At 57.4% G+C, this 23,539-nt stretch overlaps 1 protein-coding gene across 1 annotated transcript in view; it reads left to right on the top strand.

The window, feature by feature from the left end:
* The window catches only part of PDE10A (phosphodiesterase 10A), a gene marked incomplete at both ends in the record, with an annotated part of 254,726 nt that overhangs the window by 214,629 nt on the left and 16,558 nt on the right, over positions 1–23,539 (top strand). Inside the window, 8 exons of the mRNA XM_084228789.1 lie at positions 632–683; positions 7,139–7,281; positions 9,128–9,220; positions 12,009–12,195; positions 17,034–17,176; positions 18,669–18,752; positions 20,495–20,645; positions 22,941–23,096. Of these exons, the coding sequence (XP_084084915.1) occupies positions 632–683; positions 7,139–7,281; positions 9,128–9,220; positions 12,009–12,195; positions 17,034–17,176; positions 18,669–18,752; positions 20,495–20,645; positions 22,941–23,096 (1,009 nt within the window). The remainder of the gene's footprint in view (positions 1–631; positions 684–7,138; positions 7,282–9,127; positions 9,221–12,008; positions 12,196–17,033; positions 17,177–18,668; positions 18,753–20,494; positions 20,646–22,940; positions 23,097–23,539) is intronic.

Consider the following 23,539-nt stretch of genomic DNA (forward strand, 5'->3'; position numbering starts at 1 on the left):
CTTATCTTAACTGTCCCATGGAGGACGGCTCAGATCTCACTTTGGAGAAAATGTTCCATTTCTCTGAAGTCTCACCTAGAAACAGTCTCCCGAGCCGCCCAGTCCTCCGCTCCGCGTTGCTCCCTTGAAGCAGTTGCAGATACTGCCCAAGCCCAGGCCCTCGGCCTCTCGCCGCAGGCCAGGTCTTCGGCTGGTCCGACCACCCCCTCAGCCATTGGCTCGCAAACTGCCCCGGGAGGTGGCGACTTCAGGGGCCTGTCCCGGACAGGTTTCCGACGGCCACCGTGTCCGCTCTGTGTTGTTTCATGACAACATCGTTTCCCGAGGCAGCGTTGCCGTAAGCCCTGTCTGGTTCGGCTGGTTCTCTGCAGACGCCGCCCGCCCCGCCGGGCCCCGCCCGCGCCCCAGCCAGTCTAGCAGCCTCTGCTCCAGTTGGTTTTCCCTGCGCCAAACCCGTTTCATTTCATGATGGCCTCTGTGGAATGCTGCAAACGCCCTCCTTGCCGCCCTCCCAGCAAGACCACTGTTCACCGCGGCCTCCAGGCCTGGTCTTTCATGTCTCCCCTCCAGGTCTAATGTGTCCTCTGGTCTGAACAAGATGACTTACAGCTTTTATGTTCCTCTTTTTCAGAACGTATTTTGATAACATAGTCGCAATAGATTCTCTACTTGAACACATAATGGTAAGTTGCCTTTTGCCTTGAAACTTACTATTTTCCTTTAAGCCTTGGGTTCATGTACTACTGTTTGGGGGGACACGCTACTGTGTTAGATAAGCTGCTGTAAATATGATGAAACAGGGAACTGGGTCACCTAAAGGGATAGCCCGGATTCACTTGTCACGTCTGTATTTTTGGAGAGCTTCCGAAGAACGTATCGAATAACATTTTGCAAAATTCCACGGGTCCGTGGAGAGCTGTACTTGGCAGCACAGTGAGTTTCTTTCTATGGTCTCCAAAGTCCCTTTCGTGGGAGGCTGCGGCAGGAGCCCCCTCCAGATTGCTTGCAGCCTCGACATTTGACTTTGTTTGTTCTGGGTGAACCCCTCTTCCAGAAGGCACTGGCCCTAGGGATGGAAAGGCTCAGGTGGAGAGTTTCGCTGTTCCTGGGGGCGTCCATGGCCACAGTGTCCCCGTGGCGGCCAGGCTAGCTGCGCAGAGCGGGCCCTGTGTGGATGCTGATAAATGTTTCCAGGGTAGACTGTGCAATGAGGGCCCCCCTTCCTGGCTCCATGATGGCATCACCCCCCACCCCGCTCTGCTTCTTGTCAGTCCCGTGGCTGACCAGCGTGGCCTGGGATGCGTTTGGTGTCTTGTCAGGGTGATTAGGGAGGAGCGAGGACTTACTATTTCCAACTGATTTTTTTTCTGTATTCATTATAGTGATGGTTTTACTTGGACAAAAAGAAAGGTAATTAATTGCAGAGAAGATATTTCTTAGTTTTGATAAAATTTAAGGAATTTGTAATTAGGTGGCAAGTAAGAAAAAGAGTATAAAAATAGGAGCCATGAAGTGGACTAGAGATTGTGTTAAGACTACGAGAAATACTGACTTGGTGATTATATTCTTTTTGAAAACCATTGTACTGAGATATAATTCAAATATCATACAATTAATCCACTTAAAGTGTTCGTTTTATTGGCATTTAATGTGTTCAAAAATATGCAGCCATTTTCTGTCAATTTTCGCACATTTTCATGAGCTGAGAAAGAAAGCGCATGCCGTTGTAGCCTTTGACTTCTTATGCCCCCCTCCCCACTCAGTCCTAAGTAACCGCCCATTCACCTTCTTTTTCTGTGGGTTCACCTATTCTAGGCATCTCGCGCGAAGGGGATCATGCTCTCTCTGGCCTTCCGTGCCTGGCTTCTTTCACGGGGCTTAGTGTTCGCAAAGTTCACGCGGGCTGTGGCGGGTGTCAGTCCTCTGGTCTTCCTTACAGCTGAATAATAATCTGCCACGCGGGTAGACTTACTGCTGATTTCTTTTAATCCATTCATTAGCTCATAAACATTTGGATGTTTTCCAAGTTTTGGTGACTCCGAACAGTGCGGCTGAACATTTCAGGTACAAGTTTGTGTTTGAATACTTGTTTTCGATTGTTTTGGTGTACACTAGGAGCGGAACCGCTGGGTAGTACAGTCATTGTGTGTTTAACCTTTAGAGGACCTGCCAGGCTTTTCCTTGGCAGTTGTGCCATTTTATGTTCTCGCCAGAAATGCACTTGGGGTTCAGTTTATCCACGTTCTCACCAGCACCTACTTGTTTAATTTCTTGATTACTGCCGTCCTAGTGGGTAGAGTTGAAATACTTTCCTCAAGGTGGTTTTCATGCCATTTCCATAGTGGTTGCTGAGGCTGAGATTGTTTCAGGTGCTTATTGGCCGTTGGTATATCTTTTTTTGAAAACAGGTTGATTCAGATCTATGGACCACTTGTTAATTAAATCCTTTGCCTTTTTTTTTTATTACTGAGTTGTGAGAGTTCTTCATATATTCTAGACAAAACTCCCTGCAGGATTAGCAAACATTTTCTCCATCTGTGGGTTTTCTTTTTCACTATTTTGATGGTTTCTTTTGAAGCACAAAAGGTTTTAACTTTTGTGAAGTCCAATTTATCTGTTCACTTTTCCTTTTGCTGCTCATACTGTGGGTGTTGTGTCCAAGACTCCAGAGCCAAGTCAGAGATCATGAAAATTTATGCCAATATTTTTTTTTTCTGAGGATCGTGTTGCTTTAGTTTTTGCATTTAGGCCTTTGATCTATGTAGAATCAGTTATCTATCTATCTATCTATCTATCTATCTATCTATCTATCTATCTATCTATTTATTTAATGTAGGGGTCCCGCTTCATTCTTGTGCATGTGGTTATGCAGGGTGAATCAATACTGTTTGTTGGAAAGACTTTTCTTTCCCCTTTGAATGGTCTTGTCAAAATCATTAGATCCTTGGCTTTATGTCTAGACTCTCAATTCTGTTCCATCCATCGGTACGTCTGGCTTAACAACACGCCTCACTGTCTTGCCTACTGTTGTGAAGAAAATTTCGATCAGTAAGTGTGAGTCCCCCATTATTTTCTCCTTTCCCAATATCTTTGGCTGTTTGGGGTCACCTGCAACTTCATATAAATTTTAGAATCAGCTTGTCGATTTTTACAAAAATTCAGATAAGATTCAGACAGGGGTTGTGTTTAACCCGGGTGTTGACCTGGAGAATATCGCCACCTCAGCATTATTAAGTCTCCCCCTACATCAATGGGGGTTTTTCCCCCTTATTTAGATCTTCTTATTTTTTTCCACAATGTTTTGTAATTTTCAGAGTGTAAGCGTTGCTCTGATTTTAGTAAACTAATTGCTAAGTGTTTTATATTTAATGCCATCATAATTGTTTCCTTCATTTTTGTCTTCAGGTTTTTCCACTGAAATGACATAAAAACAAAATTGTTTTTTTATATTTCGATCTTGTAACCTATAACTTGATAAAACCAGTCTTTAATTTTCTATGTACAGGGTCGTGTCATCTGCAATGAGTGGCCGTTTTACTTCTCATTATGAGCTTTCACAGCTCTGGGCTCTTGGAGGCATTTTTCCCCTTACATCAGTGACCTGGTCGAGCCACCAGCACCGCGCTGTTGGGTAGAAGTTGTGGGTGTGGACGTGCTTGTCTTTCTCCAGATCCACTGATGGGAGGACATGTCAACCTTACACCACTTAGTCTGATGTCAGCTGTGGACCTTCATAGCTGCTCGTTATCAAATTGATAAATCTCCCTGAAAGCCCTATTTTTTTTTTAAAGATTTATTTATTTATACATGCACTGGGTACAGTCAGAAGCGCGGGAGGGTGAGAGAATCCACCAGAGCCAGAGCGGGGAGCAGAGCAGGCAGAAGGACCGAAGGACACTGCTGAGGGGAGCAGCGGGCGGCAGGAGGGGTCTGCGCGCCATGTGGGACCCTCCTCCGGTGGTCGGGGAGCAGCCGGGATCGAACCGGCGCTGCAGAGGCTGCGGGCAGCTTCGCAACCCAGCGCTCAACCGCTGCGCCACCGGGGAGGCCTGAAAGCCCTAATTTTTAATGTTTCAAGTCATAATTCGATGTGGCATTGTGATAATTCTGTCGTTTTAAATTTTTATCCCACGGATAAACAGTGCATTGCACAAACTGATTTTCAGATGTTAGAGCTCACCCTGCATTCCCGTGCTCGTGCCACTCCACAAGGTGTGATTTATATTGGAATCACCTTAAATTGATGGGAAAACTTTAATAGAGCTGATTTCTTCAGAATACAAACCGTTCTCATATAAAAACATTAACTTATTTTCAATTAAAAAATGTCTCTCAATTGAGCATGTTTACTTTGGTCTCCTTTATTTAAGCTCTTTTCAAATCTCAGGTCTTGGATTTTAAAGAAACACAAGCATTTGTAAAGTATGTGATAATGGTAGAGGTTCTTTTTTGCCACTGCTTACACCTCTAAGTTCTTGTGCCTTTTTAAAATGTGTTTGCTGGGATATTGCAACACTGTTGAGTGGAAGCAGCGCGAGTGGCTCTGTTTTCCTTCAGGTGTGGGTGGGCCTCTCACATTTCATTGCCATGTGTGTTCCCAGCGATATTATTCATCAACTGAAAGACATAAAGTGTGTCCATTCGTAATGTGCTGTGAGTTTGTATCTGATTGTGTGTTGCGTATTGTCAAACTTTTGTAAAGCATTACTAAAATTTTGTAAAACTTTCCCCCCCCTTTTTTCAGTTAGGATAGGGACTTGTGTGAAGTCATGACTTATTGCCGAACCACTCTTGCCTTCCCTGGGGAAGGCCCTAACTAGAGGGTCTAAAACTTTTACTCCTAGATCGGTCACTTTTATTTCCTTCTGGCTTGAGCCTCTGTGGACACACGTGAAGCCACTCCCTGACCTTCCTTCTTCGGCTTCTGGGCGGCACTGGCTCTGTTGCTAATTATGACCACGTGCCTTTGTCTCACTCTCGACTGTAATGTCTTAGCCCTAACGGGAGGTTCTGCCGTCTCAGGACGGCGCTTAGGGCTGTGTGGGTCCTGAAGCGTCGCTCACCACAGCAGCCGCATTTCCACAGCTTGAAGGTCACCATGAGACTCTCCCTCCTGGGACTGGCCTGTGTGATCCTAATCATCCGCTCTGGCACGGGACCTCTACGAATGCTGTAGGATCTTCTAATGGTGCGGTAGTGGTTCATTTATTCTTCTTTAATTAGCAATTATTTTTATTAATGATGACCCTACTGTTTGCAAGGTAAATTGGCTGATGGTTTTCTTGCTACCAGCATCTGGGTCAGTTTTTGTGACATGCTAGGGTTGTAAAAATGACTGCAGAAGTTTAGATCTTTTTGAATTTAAGTGGTTTAACTTGGATGGAAACTTACTTGTTGATGATTCTTAATAATTTCTTAATTCTCGAGATCACGTGGCCTGATGCTTTTCATAGCAGTAATTCTTTCAATTGTCTTTATGATTTTAGTTCATCTTAAAATTTTCAATTCTTCAAAATTCATTTACTTTTTCTAGAAAGTTATCTATTTTATCCAGATTTTAATAAGTTTTAATATAGATTTGCAGCAAAGCATTCAGTAGCTAACATGGCACTGGGCAACTGGAGGCTCATTTCACTGCATAATATAATCTGCGCGGGGTCCTTATTATGATCGGAGAGCTCGTGAATTTGCCAAATGACGAGGGATTCTTGTCTGTTTGCCAACAATGTATTACCATCACTGCCTTTCTGCCCTTCATCCTTCCTCAAAGATTCATGGGGTGTCTGTACGTTCTGGAGACCAACGTCCTATGCAAAGGTTGGCACTCTTTTTTGTCAGGGGCCTAATCGTCAAGTCCTGTGCTCCGCAGGCCACCTCCTCTTGGGTCTGCAGTGTAACAGCCACAAACCACACAGGGCGGCGTGAACATGGCCATGTCCCAATAAAACTTTATTTACAAAAACAGGCAGTGGGCCGGCCAGTGTTCTGGGGCTGGTTCTAGGCCATTGGGACATGGTGGTGGGAGGGGGCTAGGGGAAGAAGCAGTTTCTGCTGAGCCAAGACTCAGAGACTAATGTAGATGAGGAAACCAGAATTCTGCTCCCCTGAAAGCCCCACGGGGTCGGGCCTGCCCATCACGCGCAGCCAGCGGTTGTCGAGTGACTGAAAACGGTTCCATAGCAGCGGGGGGGGGGGGGGGCGCACACAGGGCGCAGAGGGCCCGGCCCCACCTGCCCTGGTGTCGTCCACCCTGAGCAGCCGGAGCTGTGCTGGAGGTTGTGCTGCCCTCCGCTTCGGTGGCCGGCGCGAGGTCTCCCCAGCCTGGGACGCAGGGCTTCTCGCGGCTCATTCTCTCCTCTGCGGACTCTCCTCCTGCCGTGGTCGGGCGGCTGAGGTTGCCGCGGCCCTCGCAGGGTGCACATGGTGTTTGTGTGCTGACCGCGGCCCCCGGAGACAGCGGGCATGCGAGGCCCCGATGGTTGGCAGGCTCTGGTGACTGGTGAACAGGGAAGATGGAGGCTGAGTTGAAAACCCAGCTTCCCGTTCAGAAAAGGAGACTCTGCCCTCGAGCAGAGGCTGGGGCTGCCAGGCGAGTTGGGGGCCAGGCCTGGTGCTTACCTGGACCCGCTGTCCCAGCAGGCCGAGTGAGACGACGATGCGGCGCCTCTCGCTGCTGCTGAGCATCCCGTCAAGTGATGCAGTGAACGTGTACAAAGTGTGGACACACGCTGGCCGGCCGCACCCTGTCACCAGGGTGGCAGCAGGGCGATAGGCTGGTCAGGGGCTCTGGTCAGGGGCTCTGCTCATGGGCTGTCCAACGTACGTGGCTGGGACTGGGAGCAGCTCAGACCGAGGGGCCAGGGTGCCTGAGGGGTTCCGGGCAGAGGCGGGGGCCGAGGCTTCTGGGGAGTGGGGCAACGTTGGCCCCCTCCCCGCCCCTGCGGGACTCCTGTTCCCGTGGCATCTGCGGGTGTGTCTGCGTCCCCAGCGTCTGACACACGCCCTTTGCATTTGCGCACCTGTTGTCCCCGAGAGGGCGCTGCCGCCGTCAGACGCGGAGGGCAAGGGTGGCGCCGTGGAAGTGCCCGTGGCTGCCGCGTCTCTCACCGGCTTCCTCTCGTGGCCTCTCTTTCTCCAGATATATGCAAAAAACCTGGTGAACGCCGACCGCTGTGCCCTCTTCCAGGTCGACCACAAGAACAGGGAGCTCTACTCAGACCTCTTCGACATCGGGGAGGAGAAGGAAGGCAAGCCCATCTTCAAGAAGACCAAGGAGATCAGGTACAGTGCGTGGGCCCGTGGCGGCCGCAGGGGGCCGGAGCCAGGCCTGTGCGTGTGACTGTCTTCGTCACGCCGTGGTCCCCTCCCGCCAGGGCGCCTCCTGCAGGCCGTCCTGGGAGTGGACTGCACGCCCGCCGGCCCGTGCCTGGGCCGTGTCCTGTCCTCCCTCCTGGCGACGCCGGCTCCTGGAGGTGGGCTTTGGAAGTTGGGCTGGAAAGTTTGCTAGTGCCCCCAGGTGGGTACAGGTGCAGGCATGGCCAGCAGGTCCTCCCAGGCCTGGGATGGGGTTTCCCTGGATGCCAGCCTGAGGGCAGTTGCCTGGTACTGGGCCCCGGCTGCGACCGGTTCCCGTGGCCTCTGGGGGCCCAGCCCCTCTTCGCGGCTGCCTGGCCATGGAGGGGGTGGTGGACACCAGCCACGGTGGGGCGCCCTGTCGCCCACCGATCACCCCTCGCGGGCAGGGACGGCAGTGACAATGCAAGGCTCCGCCGTGGCCCCTATGCTCCTGCCCGCCGCTCCTCCCCGACACGCTGAAGGCTGGGCTGAGGATGCTGTCTGGCATCCTGCCCCCGAGGGAGGCTGCTGGCCGTGGGCCGGGGTCCTGGCAGGGAATGACCTGACCGGGAAGGTGCCCGGCACACCCCAGGGCCATGCGCAGTGCTGCCCCCGCCTCGCCGACTGGCTCCTGCCTGCCTGTGGTTGGATCTCGTGCGTGATCTGGACAGGCTTTAGCTCAGGGAGGATCCTTGCTGAAGGCCCAGCGGCCCTCTCTGAGCTGCTGTGAACTCACGCGCAGGGGCATGGCGGGTCCCATGGGTAGGATCGTAGTGGATCCCATGTCAAGGTCATGGCGGGAGCCTTTCATGCTCGGGAGGCGCGGGGGTGGGGGCAGGGCTGTGGTTCCCCAGGACTGGCCCCTCAGTGCCCTGAGCCCTCTCCGGGGCACACGCTCGGCCGGCGTGTGGCTCGCAGGCGGGCGCTGCGCTGTGTCCCAGGCTCCGGGAATGTGCTGGAAGCTCCTAACGCTGTGCCCCTGCTGGGCCCGCTGTGGGGAGTTTTAAGAAAGTCCTTTCTCTTTCCAGCCAGTTGCCTTTCGAATTTTCAGGGTGAAACTTTATTTTAAAAATACTTCCTACAATGTTAACGATGGGATAGTCTGAAAGTCCTTCCCAGGCTTTGGATCGTGAAGCGTGTGGACGAGCTCCATCTCAGGGCCTGCGGGCCGACAGCATTGTGATGAGAAGCTGTCGTGACGACACTGTGTTGAGGCAAGAAAGGATGCTGCCGTGCGCTTGTCAGGGCGGTTGTATTTACCTGTTTTCACACGGAACGGCTTGGAGAGTAAAAACACTGCGAGTCGCATTGTTGTCCCGGCGCGCCCGTGCCGCAGGTGTCTTACAGTGGAACGGCCGGGCCGTCTCGTAAGGCCTGCGGCTGCTATTGTAAGAATATCAGCAAATCACTGAGCCACGTGGGGCCGGGTCCACGCCAGGCAGGAATTGCTCAGGACAATTTGCATCGCAGCATCCTGACAATGAAGAGGTGCTGAGGGTAGAAACCGGCCCAGCCGGCGTGGGCCGCCCGCGCCTCAGCTCCAGCTGCGGCCCGGCGTAGCTCAGCACGCGGCACCCCTGATCTTCAGGCAGGTTCTCCCGCGAGCGCGGAGTCTCTGTGTTCCCGCTCCGTACCCACAGCTCTCGGCCGCCTGGGACAGGCCGAGGGCCAGTGAGGACGAGCCCCTCAGTAGGACAGTGCTCTGTGGACCACCTGTGGTAACCGCGAGCTGTGCCGAGTTGCCTGAGAGCCGGCGTGCGCTGACTGGCTGCGCCTCTCTTCGTGTGTGCAGGTTTTCCATTGAGAAGGGAATCGCCGGGCAGGTGGCGAGGACAGGGGAGGTGCTGAACATCCCGGACGCCTACGCAGACCCCCGCTTCAACAGGTCAGTGGGCGTGAGCCCCCAGTGCGGCTCCCGGGGCCCAGTTCTGTCCCTGACTCAGCTCCTCCCTCTGCTCGTCAGACGCCCCGAGAGCTCGCACTGCGGAGCAGTCGCGGCCTCAGCGTTTTAGGAAGCGTGGGTCCGGCACCACTGCTGAGCACCCGCTGGGGGCGGGTAAAAGGCTTGAGCTTTGGTCGCTAAATCTGCTGGTTTTCATGATGGTGTCATCACCCTGTCCCGAGTTGCTCCCTACTTCTCAGTCACACCCTGATAGACCATGACGTCTGGTGATAAAAGTAAATGCTCACTTGGAATCCAGGGCCGGTGCTGTATTAGGTCTGGTGTGACCTGGAGTAGTTACCTTTCTGGGCCTCAGTTTGCTCATCTTTAAAATGGCTGTGATAATGCTTATTCGGTAAGTTTTTAAGTTTAGTGAAATTATTCATTAAAGGTCAGGCAGCTGTCCCTGACTGACACAAAGTAGGAGCCAGATCGTTTTCCTCTTGTATTATTATAAAATTATTATAAAGTTGGCATTTAGGTGGCTTGTTCAGATGTTTTTGTCTTATTTTGAATTTCTTTGGCGAGCTAGAAACCCCTTTCTGTAATACGATTTAATAAATGTCTGAAAATGGGGCTTCCCCGGTGGCGCAGCAGGTTGAGCGCAGCGCTGTGGGGCTGTCTGAAGCCTCTGCAGTGCAGGTTTGATTCCCGGCCGGCCAGGGAGATTCCCACATGGCGAGGCAGACCTCTCCTGTCTCCCCGCTGCTCCCCACAGTGTTTTTGGTCCATCTGCCTGTTCTGCTCCCCGCTCTGTCTCTGGTGAGTCCTCTCACCGCCCCCCACTTCTCTGTCCTGTACCCCAGCTCTTGTATAAATAAATAAATCTTAAAAAAAGTTAAAAAAAGTAAATGTCTGAAAATGGAAACTCTCACCATCAATGCTTTGCTGGGGAGTGCGAGTTTATATGTGTTGACAGCAGCGGCCAACCAGTGCAAGTGCCTGACTGACTGGAAGGCACAGATGACAGAAGCAGTAGGAGGGGTTCTCCAGGTCTCTGAGGGGTTCCCCTGTCACAGGCAACAGGTGCATCAGCACACCTGCAGCCTTGCGAGACCCTCTCCATACACTAGGAATAGAATGAAATTTGTTTTTTCCAAAAAGCCAACTTGCGATTATTTAGAGCTGAAATATATATGTGTGTGTGTATATATTCTTATCTAAAATCTTTATATAAAAATTTTAAATCAATTATTAAAGTGCAACGTTTTGCAAAATACACCTGACAGAGTGCAGCTTTCTGGGACACACAAACAAGCCTTCCAACAGAGTGGTAACCAATTTAATAGAAAGGGCACGGGATGTTAACAGACGCGTCACAGGCGAAGGTGTCCTGGCAGTAGGAAGGACAAGTGAAGGGATGCCTTGACTTCAGCTGACAGTAAGATCCCGCCTCTCACCAACTTGAACGGCGAGAACCGTAGAAGCTGGCATGGGAGGGCTGGCAGGACGGCCCCTCTGCGTTGCAGCTGGGAACGGAGAATTGTCCGGCCACGTTGAAAGCAGTTTTGTGCCTTGAGAAGGTTGCAGGCCCTGGCTGGGCCGTCAGCCGGGGCTGAGTGTCCGTCCAAGAAAAGTGGGCACCTCTGCGCACAGGCGGCTGCGCGGTCCTCCAAGGCGCCTTATTCACGTCTCTCCCACGCTGGCTGTCGGTAAAGCGCCCTGTGCTGGAGTGGGAGTGGGGTCCGCACTTAGAGCCCAACTCGGCCGCCTGCTGAGGGGGACGCCCCGGGAAGCCGGCCTCCCCTCCCTCGAGTGGCGCTCACGGCGGTGGCGCTGAGACCCGGTCACAGGAAGGGCCCTCCGAGCGCGGCCACGCACCTGCCGTGTGAAGGGGAGGTAGGGCTTTGGCGTCGGAGCCATAGCCTGTTGTGAGCGCTCAGCTCCGCTGTCGGCGAGGCGGCCCAGGGAGGGGCGGGCGGCTGTGTCCATCACAGCGGACTCCGTCTTAGGGTGCAATGCTCCTGCCATTATAAATGGAGACAGTTTTAAAAAGTTTTATTTTTAGTTTTTATTTTTTTTAAAGACTTATTTATTTAAGCATACATGAACTAGGGTGCAGGCCAGAGCTGTGGGGGGTGAGAGGACTCCCCAGAGACAGAGCGGGGAGCAGAACAGGCAGATCCACTGAAATCCACTGCTGAGGGGAGCAGCGGGGAGACAGGAGGGGTCTGCTGCGCCCTGTGGGTAGCCCCCTGGCCGGCCCCAAATGCCCTAAGTTGAGATCTGTTTAGGAGGAAAGGTTCCGAATATGCAAGAGAAAACTTGATTGACTACAGTATAACCAAATTGCTATTAACGTCATGAAGGCACAATCAGTTTCCGAGGAGGGTGCTGGAAACCAGGCACAAGAAGTTTGTGCACTGGAAATACTCAGGAGAGGCGTGGCGCAGCGTCTCACCCTGCTCTGCCCTGCTCTGCGTTCCCGAGGCGGCCGCTGCCATTTCTGTTTGTTTAGCGAGTTCCTGGCGCGTCGGCACGGCCCAGTTGGCAGGAACGTCTCATTTTACCAAATTTCTCGTAATTTTCCTCTGAACCAACATCTTGTCTGGCTACTTGGTGATGCTGGTTCCCTCCCATGGCGCGGCCCCCGTGGGACTCCCAAGAGCTCCCTGATCAGCCCCTGGCCCCGGGGGCGGGCGGGCGCTCGCGCTCAGGCTGGCGCCCCAGGCCGGCCGGGGGCTCACTTGCTCCTGTCTGTCCTCCTGCCGCCGCCGGCCGCGCTGGCCAGAGAGGTGGACCTGTACACGGGCTACACCACCAGAAACATCCTGTGCATGCCCATCGTGAGCCGCGGCAGCGTCATCGGCGTGGTGCAGATGGTCAACAAGCTGAGCGGCAGCGCCTTCTCCAAGACGGACGAGAACAACTTCAAGATGTTTGCCGTATTCTGCGCCCTGGCCCTGCACTGCGCCAACGTAAGTGACGCCCGCGCCCTCCTCCCTTGCCGCCCGGCCTGTCCAGGGCCCCTTCGGTGCGGCTGCGGGCTGCTCCGCTCTCCCTGGAGACATCCTTCCCCGCCAGAAGGGGCCGCTCCCGGCGTGCACAAACGCTAAGAAACCCCTGGGAAAGAACGAGGTAATAATAGTTTGCATTTTGTCCAAGGGGCGTGTTTGTGAGAGAGACCAAGAGCCCCAGAGCCGGAGTCCTCTTTGGCACGGGGGCGGTGAGGTGGGCCGGGCCGTGCCAGGCTGCGCTCGCGGCCCCAGACGAGACAGGCAGACGCTCAGCCGTGGCGCCCGCCGCCCGCAGCCTCAGCGTCTGCGGAAGAGCGGGGGGCTGCGTGCGCCCCTGGGCGCCTTCACCCTCGCCTCGGTCCTGCCCTGGGCCCTGACAGGAGGAGGAGGGTCCCTTTATTTCATGAAATCGCACTTTAAAATGCTTGAGCTTGTCCCTTTCCTGGTGTGATATTTTAAGTGAGTGGAGCGTTTAGTCCTCCACAAACGGTCGTGGCCCTTGAGGGACGTCCCTGGGATTTCGAAGTTCAGGGTCAACGCTCCCCACCCCGCACAGCGCTCCCAGGGCTCACCGGGCAGTGGGTGCGTCCCTGGTGCTTGTCACCAAGAGCAGCTCAGCAGGACCCGCCAGGATGCGGGCTTGGAGAGCAGCTTCCTGCAGCCACCTGGGGAGCGGGGTCACGGCCGCCGGCGCCCGGTGCACGGCCCCCACCATGCGTGCGTGCCCCCCTTCCCACGTGCACGGAACCCGGCGCCGTCCTGGCCCTCGGGGCTGCAGTCCGCGCGGCCACGCCCACACCCCCATGGGCGCCCAGGCCTCCCTGGTGCGCTCTCGGGGTCGGAGAGCAGCCGGGGTCGGAGAGCAGCCCCCAGCAGGTTGGAGTCTGTTCTCGGGGGGCTGTCCTCAGCGCTGCCCCGGGGCCCTGACGCGCCTGGCTCTGTGCAGTGAGGGTGACGGCGACACGGTCGGGACAGACCCCAGAGCGGCACTCGCCGAGCGTCCTCAGGCACCTTCCTGACCGCGGGGGGCCGCTTTGTGGCCGGGCAGGGGCGGCTCCTCAGCTCGTCCGGGGCCTGCCTCCTGGCGCCCCACCCCGGGGTCTGCGGCTGGCAGTGGCCGCCCTCCCCGCCCCTCCACTGGCCCGGGAGCCCAGCGGCCGCTGACCGCTGTCGCCAAAGATCAGCTTAAAAAGACGACCCGGCTTCTGCCTGCGCTGTCACTTTGAGTGGGACGAAGGGCCAAGGCCACCTGCTGGTCACCTGCTCTCGGTGGCCGTTTAGTCACCACAGTGAAGGTTTTTGGGGCCTGGGGAGTAAGATGTGCATGGAATTTGCCAAAAGTTTTTATTTCTGCCAAAAGGTTAAAATGCACGTGTTGCATATATATACTGACTAGGAAACAAAATATATTCAGGTTCAAAACTTTATATATTTACAAACACATAAGTGGGTTTATATTTGAATTTATAGAGAAAATGTTATTTAAAAATTAAATTCCTTCTACGTGGGAGTCATTAGCTCTCACTGATGTAGAATGGAGAGAAGGATCATTTGAAAGTGATTGTGAAAATGACGATAAAGGAAAAAGTGCCTTGCGGAATTCTTGTGGGAATTGGGTGAACTAGTCTGACATCGTGTCTGCCACAGGGCCCAGGGGGATTCTTGAGTAAAACAGCAGCGCTCACCCCACGCCCTCACACCCCTCCAGCAGCTTCCCCGCAGAGCTAACAGAACTGGGGTAACCCCCGGGCGGCGCCCACCCGCCACAGTTGCCAGCCTCCCCTCCACAGCCCCTGCAGCCGAGGGCAGGGGTGGGGCCATCAAATGGCCTTGCCCTGAGGACCAGGGAGTGGGGGACTTCTCTCCAGAGGTGCTGCTAGATGAGTAATATTAAAGAAACGACATTTCCTTGATGGTGAACACCTGCGTGCGTCTGGGGCGGGCCCTGGCCGGATGGGGTGTACCGGGAGCCCCTGCAGCTGCGAGCAGGCGTGGGTGTGGCCGCCCTGGCAGGTCTGGTCCAGCCTGGGCCCCGTCCCCATCAGGAGGGGTCATCGTCAGCTGCCCAGAACGACTCCAGTTCCACCCCCTCCTCAGGGCCTGCCGCCTGGTCCTGGCTGGAGGGACCGGGCCCCACAGACTGTGCGCACGCGTGTCTTTCACAGAAGGATGAGTTCTCCACCCGGCTGACCTCATCCCATGACAAGTGACAGTGTTTTGTTACTGAGGAGATACACGCAAATAACATGTGATCTGAGTGGTCAAATTGTGAGTGGTGAGACTCCTGTATGAGACAGTAACTGCCTTTCCAAATAAATTCAGGTAAGAAGAGAACACTTTGAAGACAGACGTTTGCAGGCGACTACGTGTCTTCACTGCATGTGACTTTTGCTGAAATGTGTGTCACCTAGGCTGGCTTTAACAAGACTAGGGGCGTTTTCTTAAACAGCTTTGCTGAGGTTGCGAATGTGCAGTCAGGGGCAGCTGTTGAGAGCGTGCAGCTCGACGGGCGTCCTTAACCCCCTCCCCATGACAACCACCAAGAACAAGAGAGATGATGGCTCCGGCCCTCACGAGGCCCCTCCCTCCCAGGTCTGTGTGCCTGTCTGTCGCCCCCCACCCTGCCCATCTTCACCTCCCCCAAGCCAGTTGAGATAACCGCCGATGGCTGTCCTGTGTCTCGATACATGACTGTGTGTTTTCTAGAATCGCTTTCCGTAAATGGACTCTCACAGTCTGGATCCCTCTTGGTCTTTGTTCTTTCCGGCATAGTTAATTATGTTGCATCTCATCCGTGGAGCCACGTGGGTGATAGTTTGTTCCTTTTCATTACTGAGTAGTACTCCATTGTGTGGGTGTCCCTGAAACGCTTCTGTCACCTCTTGGTGGCATTCAAGTTATTTCTGGGTTTTGGCCACCACTGACGAAGCTGCCGTGGACGCACACGCGGTGTGTGTGCAGGCTGTGTGTGCAGTCCCTGGCGCGAGCGCCGAGGTGTGGATGGGCAGCTTTTGGGTGGGGGGTGCTTGGCCTTTTCCGGAACCGCCAGACCATTTTGCCAAGTGTCCTGCCCTTTCACATCCCGTCTCGGTGTGTGTCCGTCCTCTGCCTCTGCAATCTCCCTGCCTTCCAGGTTAAGTGTGTCCTCAGGTCGCTGGCCCATCCTTGCGATCAGTGGGTTCTGGTGCTGCTTCCTTCTCGGCCGGTCACTCGCACATGTTTTCTGCGGTGTCCGGCTTGTCCTGCACTCGCCCCGCCTCTGAGAACATCTGTCCATGTGGAGGCAGCCCGGCCCGCCAGTGCGCCCGTCCGTGCTGTCGGCCTTTACTGGAGCGAGCTGACATCTTCTTGTATGGTTTCGTTTAGAAGTTCTCACAGCCCTACGTGCAGGCCTGTGGGCTATTTTGAATAGATGAGTGTTGATGGTGCAAGAGGGGCTGTTCCAGCTCACGTGGGCATCCAGTTCCAGCCCAGACTGTCCTCTCTGTCCTGCCGCCCGAGTGGACAGGCACTGCCCTTGAGGAGCGCCACCGTCCTCTGGACGCGCGGACCCCTGGGCTTTGCTCTAAAACCTGCTCTGTCTGAGGTTGACCCGGCCCTCGAGCGCCTCGCGGCTGGCGTCCAGTGGCACGTTTCCCGGCCTTCCCTCTTGCCCTGTTGGTGTCGACGTGTCTGAAGTGGGTTCTGCAGACGGTCTCGGCGGGGCCTTGTTCTCGTCTCCCCTCTGACTCTGCCTTCCCAGGGAGACGTAGCCCCTGGCCAGGGTGCCGCGGTGAGAACACCCATCTTGTTGCTCGTTTTCTGTTCGTTCCCTCTGTTCTTTGTTCCCGGCATCTTCCTTTCTGAAAATCCTTCAGATTTTCACGATTTTACCTTACGGCATAGCTTTTAACGGATTGCCTTCTTCTCCGCGAGGACCCTCGTTGAGCTCTGGGGTTTGGAGCCTGTTGATTGTCTGTAAAGATGCGACTGAGTCGTTTGCAGGTTGAACTGACCAAGGCGAGGAAAAGGGGCGGAGTTATCTGAATTTCAGCCCAAATATTAGTGTTTATAGAACAAAACTCTTCAGGGTGTGATGTTTCGGGACAGACCACACTACTGTTATTCCTCCGGGAGCCACATGCTTTTTGGCATGTCTTTCTCAAATATGGTAGCTGGGAACGGAGCGTGGGAGTGCAGGAAGCAGAACCAGCCCGAGTGCCGCCCCCTGACCGCGTGTCGCAGCCTCACCACCGGGACACACGTTTAATGAGGTTCTCGCCGTAAACTTTATCATTGTTTGGGGACAACAAAAACACTAGCTCAGTAAGTAAATGGAAGCATTTAAAAATGTGTGCTTTCCACTTGAGAGTTTTTAAATGTCTTTCTCATGTTACTTAACATCCGAGGACATGGGCTGCCTCACGACGGGGTGCAGGTGGTGGGGAAGCGCCTCCAGCGCGATTTTACGGAGAGAGCTTCTTAAGTCTCGGCGAGTCTTAGTCCATTTGGGCCCCATAACAGAACCCCGGGCCGCGTGGCTGAGGAACGGTGGCCTTCGTTCCTCCCGGCGCTGGGGGCCGCGAGTCTGAGAACAGCCCCGGCGAGGCGCCCCGCGTGGGGACCCCTAGCTCCGGGATGACACTGGGGAAGGGGGGCGTCGCTGCGTCGGCCAGAGGAGCGAGGAATCCCTCAGCGCCGCTGGCCTCAGTCACCTGCGCGGGCCTCTCCGGGGTGTGCGGGGAGGTCCCGGGTCGAGGCCAACGTGGTGGCTCCGGAGCCACGTTCTGACCGGAGGCCGCCGCCGTGTCCTTGCGCAGATGTACCACAGGATCCGCCACTCGGAGTGCATCTACCGGGTGACCATGGAGAAGCTGTCCTACCACAGCATCTGCACCTCCGAGGAGTGGCAGGGCCTCATGCACTTCAGCCTGCCCGTGCGCCTCTGCAAGGAGATCGAGCTGTGAGTATGACGGGGCCTCGGCCCTGCGGCCCCCGGGCCAGAGCCGCCTCCCCAGGCGACGCGCGTCTCCCCAGAGAACTCGGGAACGAGGGAATAAGATCTCTGAAAGCAAAAGGCGGATCCTGCTCTGGGCTGCGCCGCCCCGACGCGCGCCTTCCTCCCCTCCCCCTGCGCTCTCTGTGCCGTCTCATCTCCGATCTTCACGGGGCGTCTGCGTCAGCAGCAGAGGGTCTTTCCACGGCAACTTAAATTTTCTAAGTGAGTGGAGGGTCCAGTCACCGTCTCCCCTCCCTGGGCGTCTGCCTGTGCGGACGGGTCAGCCTGACCGGTGGCCTCGGGCCAGCGCGGGGATGCCTCCCGGGAGCCGCGCTGTCTCGCCGTTGGGCAGCAGCGCCGGGGGCCTGGCCTCACCTGAGGGCGCGCCGGCCTTGGTGCGGACCCCTGCAGGTCCCAGCCCGGCTTTTCTGAGGGCCCCCTGTTCCCGGCCAGCCCCTCTCCACGGCAGTCTCTCCCGGGCAGGGGCTCCTGGCCACGTCCAGTTTAGCTCTGCCCGGCTCAAGGCAGTTTTGCTCAGATAAACCCTGGTAAGTTGCCGCCGACTGGCCTGTGCCGGCGCGTGCGGGGGGACGTGGACGTGGAGTAAGAGCCTTGGGCCTGGCCGGCCTGCCCAGCTCCTGCGGTGCCCTGGGTCACGCGCCAGAGGGGTCTGATGCCCGGCCAGACCTCGTTCGGCTCCTGGCCTATCCCTGGGGCCGAGGGGTGTTCCAGGAGAGCCATCAAGTGACCGAGGCTTGGAATTCTTGGCCTCACCCAGAGCGGAGGGGGCTGGGGTGAGCTAATCACCAACACCGGTGACCCCACCCCTGCCTGCCAGAGATGCCCGCACAGCAGCCCCAGCCCAGCACCCAGGAGGGCGCAGTGGGCCCCACCCTCTGGCCCTGCCGGCCCTGCACATGCAGCTCCTGGGTGCTGTCCTGGGTGGGTGGGTGCCGCCCTGGGTGGGTGCTGCTCTGGGCGGGTGCTGTCCCGGGTGGGTGCTGTCCTGGGAGGGTGCTGTCCTGGGCAGGTGCTGTCCTGTGTAGGAGGGTGCTGTCCTGGGTGGGCGGGTGCTGTCCTGGTGGGTGCTGTGCCGGGTGGGTGCTGTCCCGGGTGGGTGCTGTCCCAGGCGGGTGCTGTCCTGGTGGGTGCTGACCTGGGTGGGTGGGTGCTGCCTTGGGCGGGTGCTGGCCTGGAGATGGTCAGTGCAGGGCTGTGCTGGACCCTGAGTGTCCGCCTCTCTTCCAGCCCCCCGCGGGGCTTGGCTGTTGACGGCTCCCCCAGGCTGTGTGGGGTTCGTGCTTGGAGGTCATTAAATCCAGCAGTGAGGGAAGGGGCGGGGAGAGCTGGCTGGCTCGGTGTCCAGCCCACCCAGCCGTGGCTCAGCGAGCTCTGCCACCTGCCCAGGTACCTGCCTGGTGACTGCCTGGTGACCACTGCCTTCCGTCCATTTCAGGTTCCACTTCGACATCGGCCCCTTTGAGAACATGTGGCCCGGGATCTTTGTCTACATGATCCACCGGTCGTGCGGCACGTCCTGGTAGGCGCCCGAGGCCGCCCGTAAACTGGGGGTGGGGACACCCACCCCCTGCCCGCCACCCTCCGCCAGACTCGCCTTCAGATGTCACATCTGCGACAAGCTGTTTCTTCTAAATGTTCAAGCAAAAGGGGCCCGGCTGCAGGCCAAGGCTGCCTTCTCCCGTCCTGTCCCCTCGGGCCGGTGGCCTGCGGGTGCTGGGGTGGCCTGCGCGGAGGCCGGGCTGGGCTGGGGGTGGCCGCGCCTCTGTGAAGGGGTGCACGCTCCGTGCAGTGCCGCCGTGTTGCAGACGAGGTCGGAGTCTCCCGACGGGCTTCTCCTCGGGCCTGTCCTGGCTGCTTCCCCGAAGCGCCTTCCCAGACCTGTGTCTGCTCTGAAGCTGCGGTGCCAGGGGTTGCTTCATTCCCCTTTTCTCGTTTTCTCCTTACAGGCGTCCTCACTCTCTCTGGCGCTCACTGATCGCTCCTCCCCTTGAGCCCTGTCTGCCGCGCTGTCAGGGAGCGGAGGGAGCCCTGATTTAAAGGCACTGGGTGTTCGCTGTTTCCTAGATGAGGGACGGGTGGGAAGTTTTAAAATGGCGCCGCTGCATTTCAAGGGTAGCGAGCAACCTCAGCGAGGACAGCGTGGGGATGTGTCTCTGTCCCTGTGGATATGAGGACACACGCGTTTGCTTTCGGTGTCTGGTGGGTCTCGTCCCTGGTGGTTGAGCCTGTTTGGGGTGGAGGCACCTCTGCATTGGGCGCCCTGCACCCCTGGAGGTAGCAGGGCCCTGCAGGGTCAGTGCGGCTCACGCTGCACTGTGACAGGGGCCCGGGACAGCTGCGCGCCCGGCAGTGCTCTGCGGGGATTTGGAGACGGCCACTTGCCACCTGGCACTCGCGTGAACTGTGATAACGTGGCCGGTGGCTCCTCTGCGGCGCCCCGGCGGGGTGTTGCAGTTCGAGAACCTGAATGTGCCTTGTGGGGAAATCTGCTCAAAGCAGCCTTGAGCAGGGTGATGCCTCGAGGGGCGCGGGGACCGGGTGAAGGAGGCCCCAGCGCGGGGGTCTGGTTCTCTGAGGTCGCGGTGAGGACCCTCCTGACGGGTCTTCCTCTGGGTGGCTGGAGGGGATGGACTCCAGAGTTTCCGGTTCCATCTGGGATGCCTTTGCTTTCTGTTCTCTTTTGTATTTTCGTTTTACCGAGGTAATGTTGGTTCACAGCACTGAGTGCAATTTGGGGGGCAGTTCACACCCCTTCAGATGTGTGTTTCACACCAAACCTACCACCAAGGCACCCCGAATTCTCGCCCCAGTCCATGGGGCCCCTTCCCTTTGTGCTCTGCACTCCCGCCCTCCCTCTCTGGAGCCTCAGTTCTGCAGGCAGATTGCAGGGTTTGTTTTGATTTAGTTTTCCTTGTTCCTTTGTTTATATCCCACCTAGGAGTGAACCATCTGGTATTTCTTTCTCTTTCTGACTTATTTTACATAGCACCATCCATCCATGTTGTCGCAAATGGCAAACAATCACCTTTTTCATAGCTGCGTAGTATTCCACTGAGACCACACACATCTCCATCCTCTGTCCCTGGGCACGTAGGCCGTTAGCACAGCCTGGCTGCGGCGAGCGTGCTGCAGCGAGCACAGACGTGCCTGCATCCCTCAGCCGTTGCTTCCGTGCGGTTGTGCTCCCAGAGGCCGGGGTGCAGGCTGCGACGTGTGTCTCACCCAGGAGGCTGCCGCCACACCGTTTTCTCTTCCTTTCAGCTTCGAGCTGGAGAAGCTGTGCCGGTTCATCATGTCAGTGAAGAAGAACTACCGGCGGGTCCCGTACCACAACTGGAAGCACGCGGTGACGGTGGCCCACTGCATGTACGCCATCCTGCAGAACAACCACGGGCTCTTCACCGACCTGGAGGTGCGCCCGCCCCCCCCACCGCGGCCCTCTCCTGGCGTCCCTGGGCCTCCGCCGGCCGCCCTCCTCGCTTCCTAGGTCTGTGCCGCAAACCCGCCAAGCCCTGCTCTCCAGCCGGCTCCCCCCCACTCCGTTTCCTCTGAGACCAGCTCTGACCAGTTGTCTCCCTGCACCCCACCTGGGAGATGCCCTGTCCTGGGCCCCCGTCTGGACACTGCGCCCCCCAGCCCGAGGGCCCGCCTTGGCGCTTCCTCGGAGTCACTGTCTCTCTTCCCTCATCCTGGCCCGGCTCTGGGCCGGCCCCGCCCTCTGCTCCGCCTCAGCTCGGCTGTGGTGTTTGGACCCTTCTCCCCCACTCTGGCTTCCTAAAGTCGGAAACCCAGGGTTCAGCTGAGCCTTGTCCCCAGAGGACAGCCTGGTGCCCCCGCTGGCCCTTGGCGCCCTGCGCACACTGGCCGTTGGCTTCCTGAAGCCCATTTAAATAGCAGCCGCCACGAGCTCTCCCGACCATCATCTCCTCCCTCGTCAGCTCCGCCCCCTCCTGCAGCCGCGCCCCCTGCGGTTCCCCCGTCTCCGTGGCCAACAGCCTCAGTGTCTGAGGCCAAGAGCCACGGGAGAAGCCATGCTCCCCCCTCCCCTGCCCTCACCCCGTCCTCCCCTCTGCTCCTCTCACGCCCTGACACCCCCTGACTCTGCCTGCAGACCCCCGAGGTCGGGCGCGCCTCCCCGCCTCCCGCTGTCATCCTGGCCAGCGTCCCCTCTGGTGGCCTGGCTCACTGGGAGGCCGCACTGGCCCTGCTCGCCCTGCTGGAGTCTCAGGACAGCTGCGCGGCCCCTGTCACCAGGGCCCCGAGGCTGATGGGCTGCTCACACCGTGTGGTGCAGCCTCTCACGGCCCCTGTTCTCTCTTTTTTAAAGATTTATTTATGTATGCACGCAAGAGCTGGGGTGCAGGCCAGAGGTGAGGGGGGTGAGAGGATTCCCCAGAGACAGAGTGGGGAGCAGAACAGGCAGATCCACTGAAATCCACTGCTGAGGGGAGCAGCGGGGAGACAGGAGGGGTCTGCTGCGCCCTGTGGGCAGCTCCCTGGCCGGCCGGGGTTGGAACTCGTGCTGCGGAGGCTGCGGACAGCTCCACAGTGTTGAGACATCACCCCTGAGGCACCGAGCAGGCCCCGACCCCTGCTCTCTCGCGGCCTCCTTCCCGCGGCCCTGCCGCTCTGGCCGCTCTGGCCGCTGGCCGTGGGAGACTCGCCTGCAGCCGCCCTCCCCGCGTCGTCGTCCCCAGTCCCTTCTTGCGTTGTCCTTCCTGGGGCTTTCCTGGGGCCACCCCAGCCGCTTCATCCACTGCCCCTGCCCCCGGAACCCCCTTCGGCCTGTTCCTTCATGTCCCTTGTCCTGTGCAGCCTGCCGCCCGCCGCGGCTGTGCGGGCCACTCCCTGTGTCGTTCCCGTTAACAGCAGCGTCGCCGGCCCTCGGCCCTGAGCGGGTGTTTAGTGATGGGCTGAAGCCGTCCTCTTGGGTCGACGACTCTGTCTGTGCGTCTCTAGACAGGTTGCTCTCAGTCTGCTTCAATGTCATAGCGCCTGCCCTTCTCCCCAGAATTAAGCAGGAAGATTAAGCTTGTGACCGAGGCCTAACCAGGGGCCCCAGACTATTAAGGGCTGCACGTTCTGAAAGGAGCTGTCCTCCGCGCACACAGAGGCAGAGGAAGCTTCGCTTCAGATTTTTAATGGAATCAATGTGCAGAGAGAGAGAGAGAGAGAGAGAGAGAGAGAGAGAGAGAGGATTTCACATAACGGTTTCCCGATAAAACTCCATCTCTATCCGTCGTCTCACGCGCAAATGCCAGCCAGCCAGGGCGGGCTAAGTGGGCCTGTGAGAGCTGAGCCTGGCCACAGCCTTGCAAGGAACGGCCGAAGGTGCCAGGCGGGTTCCGGGGCTGGGGCAGGACAGTCGTGATCGCCACGTGGCACGGAAGCCGTAGCAGGTCAGTGTAGCTGCTGCCGGCATCTCCGCCAGGGCCGGGGTCCCCGCCCAGCAGAACCCCCGCCCTTTGTACGCCCCTGTTCCTCCCCAGCCACCCCTGCACGCTGGGACACTCGGGCCAGGCCCCTGGGTCTCTTCAGCGCGCAGATGGGGCCAGAGTGCTCCTCTGACGTAGGATAACTTGGCAGTCAAGGGTTTAAAAGAGTTTGACGAGCAGGACTCAGAGCTGTGGCGGGGGTGGCACGCGGCCAGCGTGGCCAGAGTGTGGCGTCCGATGTCGACCTCTCCGCACCACGTTGCTTCTTCCAGCGCAAGGGCCTGCTGATCGCCTGCCTGTGCCACGACCTGGACCACCGCGGCTTCAGCAACAGCTACCTGCAGAAGTTCGACCACCCGCTGGCCGCGCTGTACTCCACCTCCACCATGGAGCAGCACCACTTCTCCCAGACGGTGTCCATCCTCCAGGTGAGACCCGGCCCCGGCCCCTGCCCCAGGTTAGGTGCCCGCGGCTGTGCTCCCTGCAGAGCTGTGGCCCCGGCCACGGGGCCTTGTGTGTCTCATCGTCCTCAGATGGTTGGGCCTTTGGGCCCCAAGAACCCCGCGAGGACTTTGAGTCTGTGGACTGGGCAGTCACGCTTGGTTTCCAGTCCGTGACGCCCCCAGCAGGTTCCCCCTTGGTGGACGATTCCCGGTGACGCCGTGGCCCTGTGGCTTTGGCCCCGTCCCCGTGATTGTCGCATTCTGAGCCGTGTGGTCCCCAGGCGCTGGCCCTGCGATGCCCAAGGACCCTGGTGAGCGCAGAGGCCGCACGCCCCTCCCCACAGAGGTGCCTGCCCCCTCCCTGCACCCCATCCTGGACAGCCCGCAGTGGCCACAGCAGGCTTTGGGCCCTCAGGCCAGCTCCGAAG

This window comes from Talpa europaea (assembly GCF_964194135.1).
Source record: "Talpa europaea genome assembly, chromosome: 2".
NCBI classification, from domain to species: domain Eukaryota; kingdom Metazoa; phylum Chordata; class Mammalia; order Eulipotyphla; family Talpidae; genus Talpa; species Talpa europaea.